This window comes from Carassius auratus, chromosome 11 (assembly GCF_003368295.1).
Source record: "Carassius auratus strain Wakin chromosome 11, ASM336829v1, whole genome shotgun sequence".
Taxonomy (NCBI): Eukaryota; Metazoa; Chordata; class Actinopteri; order Cypriniformes; family Cyprinidae; genus Carassius; species Carassius auratus.
In genome coordinates, this window is record NC_039253.1 from 3,531,976 (window position 1) to 3,542,550 (window position 10,575).

Here is a 10,575-nt window from a genome sequence, read left to right on the forward strand (position 1 = left end):
AAAAGGTTCTATATAGAATCTTAAAAGGTTCTATCAGGCGCAACGTATTTGGAACCCCTAAAAGGTTCTATATTTGTAACCAGGAAAAAGGTTCTATATGGAACCCTTTAGGGGTTCATTCATGATTATTTATTTTATCCTTTCCAGATTAAATATTTCATATAATTGACAAACATCAAGACCCTAAAATGTAAAAATGTAATTCACATAAAAAAAGTCACCCATGAATACTGAAAAAAGCACACTAGTGCATAGAATTAGTCATTTATTTATATTAACAAAAATAAGTACTATTACTGAAAGAATGCTACTGTAATTTCAAATATTCAAGCCGCCAATTGAAATTGCTGTGTCGTTTTCTGTACCTCCAATAAACTAACAAATTATGAATTGAAGTTCTACATCCTTCCTAATAAACATACAGAACTGGAAAGGATGACAAAATGGCTACAAGCAATACGTTGTGAGAATGATTAAGGGAAGTTGTGGAATCCCAAGACTGATGTGTATGTGTGCAGTTGGCATTTCATCACTGCTGGCAACTAGGTTTTGTGTCTGAACTTTTACACTTTCATTCATACATTCACCTGTCTGTGTTTGCAAAGCGACTGAATCGCGGAATCCAGTCACAAATGGAACTGGCTATATAAAGCAGAACGTCACGGAATTTGGCTATTTTTGAATTAATACATACAAGAATTAATTTTAATTAATACAATAAGGCTGTAAAATGAATCAAATATCGATATGGACTAGTGAAGTTGTCCCACGCGGCTGCTGACATTAGCAGCCTAACCACAGCTGACAACCAGAGACACGCGGACACACCATCCAACAAAACACACATACACACACACACACACAAACACGAAAATTGCCCTGCAAATGTACGAATGTTCAATTAAAATGAATTTATTTTGCTTCATACAGCGTGTGTGTTGTCTTTGATTAGCTTAAAAGTACAATAAAATGACATTTAGAGGATTTAAAGCGAAAGTCCCCTAAACGTCCCGAATGGTCGCTGCACATCCTGTGAATGTCCGGGGGACATCTTCGCGAACGTCAAAATAAATGTAGCTGTAATCTGTTAATGTAATGTAAACAGTAATTAAATTAAAGTTAATTATGATATTGTTAATGATTACAAAGGGAGTAACATTTGAATATTTTCACACACATACATATTTAAAATTTGAAACACCAGTGTTTCTGGAGTTAAAGACACAGAATATGACACATGCTTATTCCATAACTGTTTTATTTCCTATTTTGGTTTATGTAAATGATTATTTTATTTTATTGTTAGATGCCAATGTTTCCTGTCATAGCTACAGTATGCAAAGATTTGATTTCAAAAACAGTATCATAGCTATTAAACTATATCTATAAACTATATATAAGTAAAAGGAGCTGCTAAGTCCTATTTTGAGGTGGTTGTACTTTACAGTCTTAATTCAAGTGAAGAAGGATTCTGAAATCTGAGAGTAATCAGTGTTGAGTACCACTGTATCATTAACCCTGCCTGCTTTAAATGATTCAAAATAATCAAAATTTAAAAACAATAGAAATTCAGAAAAGTAATTAAAAAGTAATCAAATGTAATCAGTTACTTTACTTAAAGTCACTTGAAACAGTGACATTACATATTACATTTTAAATAAGGTAATTTGTAATCTGTAACCTATAACAACTCGGGTTCATGAATTGAGTCAGTTCAGGAGTTCAGAGCAAGATCGCAAATCATTTTAATCAGTTCTGGAGTTCGTAGCGGGTTCGCGAATCATTTGAGTCAGATTGGGGATCGCAAATCATTTGAATCAGTTCGGGAGTTTGGAGCGGGATCGCGAATCATTTGAATCAGTTCGGGAGTTCTTATCGGGTTCGCGAATCATTTGAGTCAGTTCGGGAGTTCAAAGGGGGTTCGCGAATCATTTGAGTCAGTTTGGGGATCGCGAATCATTTGAATCAGTTCGGGAGTTCGTAGCGGGATCGCGAATCATTTGGGTCAGTTCGGGAGTTCAAAGCTGGTTCGCGAATCATTTGAGTCAGCTTGGGAGTTCGGAGCGTGAATCATCTGAGTCAGTTCGGGAGTTCGAAGCTGGTTCGCGCATCATTTGAGTCCGTTTGGAAGTTTGAAGCAGGTTCGCGAATCATTTGAGTCAATTCGAGAGTGCGGAGTGGGATCGCGAATCATTTGAATCAGTTCGGGAGTCGGTGGCGGGTTCGCGAATCACTTAAGTCAGTTCGGGAGTTCAGAGCGGGTTCGCGAATCATTCGAGTCAGTTTGGGTCGCCAATCATTTGAGTCAGTTTGGGAGTTCTTGAGCTGCTTCGCCGATCATTTGTTTAAAATTAGATATTGGGATATCCCTATTTAATACCCATTTCATATCATTCTTATTTCTTATCCAATATCTCTAAATCATTTTTTACATCAGGAATTATTCATGTTAGCACCTCTCCTTTTTCAGGTGACTATACATTCTGTATTTGTTATCTAATGTTTCTCTGCTAACTGATTTATATACCATCCATATCCTCTCCCTTTGTTATTTGAGTGTTTCCAACAATTATTTAAAATATCTTTAGCTCTGCCATTCTTTAGTAATATTTTTCTTTAAAAAATAGATTTAATTTTACCTTTACTTAAGGGAACATTAAAATCTGTTACTTCTCTTTTTAAAGCATTTTTTTTGCACCTAGCAGAATCCAACTTGAAGATTGCAGAGTGGTCAAATATGTTAAAACAGAAGCAAACCACTAATCTACTTGCTTACACTTCATCTAAACATGTTAGTCATATTATAATAGCAGCCATTTCAACAGCATATTTTGACAATTCAGATATTTTAAAATCTGAAATATATATTCCTACTCATGTAAGTCATTTAGATCCATAAGTAAATGTGCATACTTGGATAAATTCTTTCCTGTATATTGAATGACATTATATTGGCGGGAAATGTCCTTTTACAGGATGACGATGAGGCAATTGAACATATGTTTATGTTTCTTTTTCAAGGAAATTTCTGTCTATCAGTCAAACTATTCAGTTATTGAAAAAGAGGCATTGGCTCTGGTTTTGGGCACTTCAGCATTTCAACGTTTATGTGGGAAGGGGTCGAACATCTGTTGTGAGTTTCATGAGCATGAGTTCTTGCAAAAGGCCCAAATATTTCTTATCCAGTACATCTGTTAAAAAATAAATGCCATTCTTTTGAACTTTCTGTTCATCAAAGAATTCTGAAATATTAATTATATACAGTTTCCACAAAAATATGAAGAAGTTTTCCACAGCGGAACTGGATGCTTCAATTCTATTTAACTGCACTTTTTTTCTTCTTTTTTTTTAACAGAACCATAATAATATTTTATATATTTGTCCATTTTATTTATATTAATCATAGTGTCAATTATCTGATTATTATTGGAAGTAATGAGTCAATGTTCATTCATCAACAACTGCATTGAATTACATGAAATATAATTTTTCCTGAAGATCACGGTTATCATACGTTTCCCATAAACTTCAGGGTGTTGCAGAAAAATCCCTAAACATTTCTTAAGTCTGAATGTCATGAAATGCCCACTGACATTTATAAAAAAAAAAAAAATGCAAATACAAGCAGAAAATGTCTTCCTCTTTTTTCTTATTTGCTTTTTTTGCATCTGATCGCACCATGAACAACAGAACGTGGCAAATTACTCTAAAATTGACAAAATGACATGATTTTAAAATGAAAAGTATCGTAATTACCCATTTCTGGTCTGGAAAAAAAATTAAGAGACAATTTTTGCTGATTGACAATTATTATATAAGTTAGACATTGAAATGAGTTGCTGTTTTTGTCACACTTCTGGGGAAGATGTCATTAATTTGTTTGTCAATGTAACCACTCACAGAAATATTGGCCAGATTTTTTTAAAGTGATTTTTCAGTTTTAGAGACATTTTCTTTAAAAATGTATGACTAAACAAAAGAGAATAACCTATAAGAAAATTAATCTGTTTTCGCTAGCTAAATTTCACATACATAAAAAATCTTTATTGAAAGTTGATTTATACAAATACATGGAAACTTCTGTTAAAGCGGTCAAAACTGCCTTGATCCTATGTCTCCATTTAAGGTGAAAAAAAAACTTAATAGTTAATATAGTTAAACTATAGTGTATTGTAGTGTATTGTAGTGTACAGTGCTTTTTTGGGGCATCTTCAGTAAAATAATTCCAATGTAAAAAAAATCTGGGGGTCATCTTTGATTCAGATCAGAAGTTGACAAACAAATAAATTCAGTGTTCAGGGCCATATTTTTTCCAATTAAAGCAACCTCAAATGTTAAAGCACCTTCTTTTAGGGATTGGGGACCATTATTCATGACTGCAATGCCTTGTGTGCTGGGATCAGTCAGTCATCACCCTCATGATTACATATCGTCCAAAACACTACAGCTCGTTTCATGACAAAAAAAGAGGGAATATATTTCACCTCTCCACACACAAAACAATTGATTAGTTTTAACTTCATGTTTTATCATGTGTGTATTTTGCTTTTCTTGTGAAGCACTTTGGTCAACATTCGTGTTGTTTTAAGGTGCTATATAAATAAACTTTGAACTTGACCTAAACTATGATAACACATCGTTAAATCAAATTAACCATGGTTTTGCTATACTGGTTTAACCATGGTTTAAATTTGTAAAAATTAAAAAAAAAATTAAAAAAACACATATTTTGTTACTATGCTTTTAGAAAAATAAAAGTTTGGTTAATTGTGTTTTTGTGCACTTTTCTTTTTTTTGAGGTAATGTAGGCTATACTGTGAAATTAAAAAAAGGACTTAGAAAAAAAAGATTTGTGATATGTGCTCCGAAGTCCCAATCTGAATCAAATTATTTACAACCCTAGGTCCCAAGAACAATTTCAGATTGGTGCATTCCAAATGGGATACATCGCCCTCCGAATGCCACTTTAGAGTTAAACCAATCTTGGCTGCCGTAATAAAGGGTCATGGCAAACCAAAGTGCTCAAAACGGAGCACTTCAAAGGGCCGTCCAGAATGAAGGAAGTTGCTGATACACATGTCGTGCTCCAATGATCCTTTGCATGATGGAACACATGGATGGAAAACACAACATAATGAGTCCAGGGACGTGACAGTCTCTGTATAAACTACAAAGTTTTAAGAGTTTATAAAAATGGTGATGCACTGTGTGTTCAGTCAGTGAGATCTTGACAAACAAAACGTTACATCAAAATGCTGATAATGTTACAACTTCTCATCCCAGAAAATTGCATGGACTGATTAAAACTGTAATTTACTGGAAATATTCCAGAATTTATCTTATGACGCAGAAAGACTAAACACCCACACACTGAGTCTGGGAATCAGAGCAAATGCTGAGGTTTCAGTATATGATGATGAACTTGGCACCTTTCAATTTCATATTTTATAGGCACACTTCTGCAAACACATGCTAACAGGGGCGTAGCCATCATTTCAGAAGTGAGGGGACAGAAGTTGGCTAAGTCAAATAGACTGAAAATTAATTATAATAGAAACACATGAACTATATATTGTCGCAAATGTGCATGTATTTCCTTCACATTTTTATACAGCTTAGCTACAGCGATAGCTGGATGCTTTTGACCATATTAGGGAAAAAGTTATTTAATGAACCTTTTAAATATCTAAAGGAAACTGGACATGGAATCTCCATGGAGTCTTTACAGTGGAAAAAAAGTATTTTTAAAAAGTGTTTATAAAAGTTCTCTAAACTAAGTAAGAAAAAATATTTTAGGAGCTGTTCCCAGCATGAGCAAATTCTTAACAGACTAAACGTAGCATCAAAATGCTAATTTACTGGTAATTAAACCCACTGCAGGACTTCTCGTTTTTGGTTTTCACTTTCACTTTGCCCCTAAATATATATACAAGGACACTCTAACAAAGACAACGACACTCCAATAAAGACTCATAGATTTTGTTAACTTGTGGCATACTACAATGTCTAAAAGACTACAGTTAAGCCACGATGGACATGACGAATGTGGTAAGTGTATTTTAATACAAAGCTAGTTTTCTACACATGTGTGATTATCACTGCATTAAAGATATTGTTTTATTTGCAGATGAAGACATTAGACCTGATACCAGACAATTTAACCATGGACATGAAGAAAACAGTAAGTGTATTGTAGTAGTTGGTCTATAGTTCTAACACAGACATTGCACAAACTCTAGTTTGTAATTTTAGTGTTATTTGTTAATTGATTTATTCTATTTTGTGTATTCATGTAATTCTTTATGTTCTCAGTGTAGTTATTACTAACCCAATATGAAGATGTAGGCAATCCAAGTGTCAGATTGAATCAGACCAAATACAGAAATATTAGCATGCAAGGTTGTGTAATAGTAACGCGTCACATTTAAAGTGTTCTAATGTTGAGCATTAAACGGTGTACATTTCTATAAAGCTTGTTGTTTTTCTAAACACCTGTCTGTTTGCACTGCATTAAAGCTCATCTTTTTTTTTACAGGTGAAGAGTTAGACATGCTGTCTACCAGACAGTGCCAGAAAGATGGCATAAATGAAATTGATGAGGTTACTATCAAAAAGTCAGAAGCGCAAAATACGAAATCTTTACTGGGCATGATTGACACGTACGACAGATCAGCGAGTGCCAATGCAGAAGGAGGTTATGCTGAACAAGGCTTTTATGCATCCGGTTTTGAAAACAAACCAGGAAAGAGGCTTCCCAAGGCTGGATACCTTGCAGAAGCAGGAGTTGGACGAGCTCGTGCGGAATACAGTATATTTGAGGCTGAAGCTAAAGGTCCAAGTGCCTCATTTGATGGAGAAGCCAAAATTGGTAAACTCGGAGCAATGGCTCGAGCTGAAATCGCCAGTGCATCAGCTAAAGCTGGTCCAATTGGTGTGAAAGTGGGACTAGGCTTTGACACGGGTGCATCTATTGGTGTGGGTGGGGTGGAGGCCAAAATCCTGGGAATTGGATTCTCATTTGGTTCAAAGATGGGAGTATCCCTTCTGGGTTCAGAAGTGTCATTTTCATTCTTTTAGCCACAACAGGTATTAATTACCTTTGAATATTCATGTATAACCTTTTACTATAAATGTATCCTAAAAATCTCTGTCTCGGTTTTGACTGCTCACATTAGAAATCACCACTGAAGAATCGTCTGCACATTTATTTGGTGCAGATTTTCTTGACGCAACCTAGCACTGATATCCTGAAAACCAATTTACAATTACTTATATTTAACCCACTTACTGTAATTAATCATTCAAATTGTTCTCTGTTCTCTCTAATGTGTGCTGTTATCACATTGTAAGTCTACTTTTCTATATTCCTGTCCTCATTTAGGAACATGTAATCTGTCAAAATGTCAACTCAAACTTGTGTATCTAATTTAGTTTTGTATCTTATAATATAATGTTTTGTTTCTCTTAATACTACTATTCTTTAAATTGAGCTGATTTGTCAATCTCTTTATTATTACAATGTGCTTATTGCTGTGTTATTCTAAACTTGCTAAAATATTATACTTTAAATCACAATAAAATCGATGAAAACCTGTTAGTGTCTGTTATTGGGACGTCTTGTTAAATGCCCAGTTCCGTTGTTTGTTTGTTTTTTCGATTGCCTTTGAAACGCCCATGAGCTCTGTGTTCTGAGCTGTGCCTGGAAATGACTTTCTTTTCCATGATCTGCTTGTTTGAGAATGAGTCTCTGTTTTCAGCAACCCATGTGTGTGTGTTCAGGAGAGCAAACATACATTTGTGTTGCATTTTATTTTATTTTATATTCATTTATTCTTCATTTAATATATTTTTAATGAATCATCTATCATTTTATAATTTAAATACTAATTATTTGATCATTTGTAATTTATATTACCATTTTTCTTCTATCCTTATTGTTATAATCTTGGAGATAATTGTTTTCATGAGTAAGAGATAAGAGAATGTCTCCTTTTCAAGGTTTTTAACATCACATGTTGTGAAGCAGTAAATTTGTGCTGGTCAGATGAAGACTGATTATTGAAACATACACAACTAAGATTATTCAATAAACTCTGTTCATTTTTATCATGTACTATTTCTGCTCTTCTCTGGGCTTTTTCAGGCAACTTCTTGGCTGATAGAAGACCTCTAATAAAGTTTTGGGTACCATATTTTTTGACATGATCTGAATGGATTGGATCTGATTTAAAGATCTGTTCTAACAAAGTGCTATCCAAAAATTGTCACTATATATATATATATAACGATACTTTTGTTTTTCGTACTTGCCGATAATGATTACCGATACCGATATTTTTATTGCATTTGTACATTTTTTTAAACATTGGGTAGAGAAACCAAAAGTGTAAGTATAATGTTAGCTGGTTAACTTCATTTATTAAGTAGATACAGTCAAACCAAAATTTCTTCAAAACACACCTTTAACATTACACATTATCACAGTTTAATCTCTATAGTTTAGAAGATGGTAATAAAATATCACAAGAACTCAGAGTTAAACTGTGTAAGAACAAATTCATCTTGATAATGTTAGATGTCTATCAATACTTAGTCAGGCAAACCTTAGCTTTAATGACTGCCTGTTGTCTCCTGGCCGTGCTGTCATCCAGGTTCATTTAGGTGAAATGAAAACTTAAGTTTCAAAGCAGTTGTAAAATTTTCTTTGCTATCAGAATAGTTTTTTTTTCAAGACACAAAATACTGTATTTATATTTTGTTTTCTGTTTAAACACGTATTTTGTCTCTTTATTTTATTTAAACACACACTTTACAAGAGACCTGGATCTAAAATACATACATGTGGAAAAGTTCTAAATGTAATGCTTAATTTAATGCTTAATGATAATGTGTTTAGAATCTGTTAATGTGTTTATCAGATTAAGAAAAATAATTATGAAAGTCAAATGATGAAGACAAAAATGATGGTACTATGTTTTTTTTAATGATTGAGCCATTATTTATAGTCAAATCCTACTGTATGATTTAAAAAATACGCTTATGTTGAAATCAGAGATGCTCAAACGTCCTATGCCCAGTGACGGTGGTGGAAAACTTCTCCCACTCGTCTAGTAAGACATTAATAATGTCTATATCTACACCATAGTGAATAAACAATTAATTTAAAACAATTGTCAGTATGTGCAAGTGTTTTTGTTTTGCAGATCTTGTGCATGTTTCATGTCAGCATCAGTTGATATTATCATAATGGTTTATCATAAACAAGTCTGCAGTAAATTATCTGTTCAGAGAGTTTCTCTGTTGTTGTGACTGAGCTGACACGCAATTAAATTTCTTTAATTTAAGAAATGTAAGCAATGGAGAAGCTGCAGAGATACTAACATACACTTTGGAGGTGGTAAGACAGTTATAGTGTACCTCAGTTCAGATAACGAAGTTGAAATTTTTATGACAAAAACATATATTCTTCGTTATCTGCTGCAGCTTACTTTATGTGCTCCCTTTAAATAGAGTATGCATCACAAAATCAAAAGTGAAAGTGAACAGCGAGCGCTCATTCAAAAGTTATTTCAATACCCTAAATATTGACAGAGGCTCCTTGATGCACAAAAATGATATACAATATTTACAATGTTTGCGGGAGCAGACGGAAGTGAGATTAAGAAAACAGTCCAGCGCTGTTTCATGGTTCCCATGATCTGGCCCTGATGGAGAATGATCAGTCACATGACTTTAATCCACAGGTGATTCACACCTGAGTGATTTTCAGAAGGTATTAGTTACCAAGTACCATGAACCATAGGAAACACTGAGAAGGCCAACCAACATGAAGACGAGAAGGAACAAAAAAACAACAACTGAAACTGATGGCTATAATTGCACAAATTACATATATGAGGAACTAAACAAGAAACAGGTTAACATAATCAGTTACTATAGAAACAATTCAGGACATGTTCAGAAACCAAAGCAACCAAAAAAAACGGAAACATAGGGAACGAGAAAACAAAAACAAAGGAATTAAAATAATATAAAGATTTCTGTCTCTGGATAAAAATGTTGCACTCCTCAATATAAGGGCGTTACAGAAAAGTGTTTATTAAGGTGTTTAAAAAAACAGCTCTTCGTAGCTGGATTTGGGCGATTCAATCTAAAGAAGATCATTCATATCTAGTGATGAGGGAAATTAAGCTTTGCAAAACTTCAAATTACTAATGACATAATGCTTTGAAAATTATTTCCATGTATTTTTATTTATTCATCGTCAGGGCCAAATTTGGAGAAATGTTATCAGTTTCCAGTGTAGAAAAATCACTTATTAAATCACTTTATGTACTAATCAAGTTTAGTAGACTTCTATCAATGGCTTGATCAATGGCTTAAGCTGTTCCAAATTAAACACAAGCACTTTCAATTGCTTAAAACAGTATCTATTATCTATTTTCAGGCAAGTACTACTGACATCTATTGGTGAATCAATGAGACAACAGTACTAATGAATGAACAATTCAAACCTGCTGAGAGGTAATTAAATGTAACAAATCAACTAAAACTGTATCATCTGTTATTGGAAAA

General features: G+C 33.7%; 1 protein-coding gene across 1 annotated transcript; it reads left to right on the forward strand.

The window, feature by feature from the left end:
* Positions 1–5,969: 5,969 nt before the first annotated feature.
* LOC113111327 (uncharacterized) lies at positions 5,970–7,450 on the forward strand. Its single transcript, XM_026275952.1, has 3 exons — positions 5,970–6,048; positions 6,128–6,181; positions 6,536–7,450. Exons 1-3 carry the CDS (start codon positions 6,003–6,005, stop codon positions 7,075–7,077), a joined length of 642 nt encoding a protein of 213 aa, XP_026131737.1. The 5' UTR covers positions 5,970–6,002; the 3' UTR covers positions 7,078–7,450.
* The last annotated feature ends 3,125 nt before the right edge of the window (positions 7,451–10,575 follow it).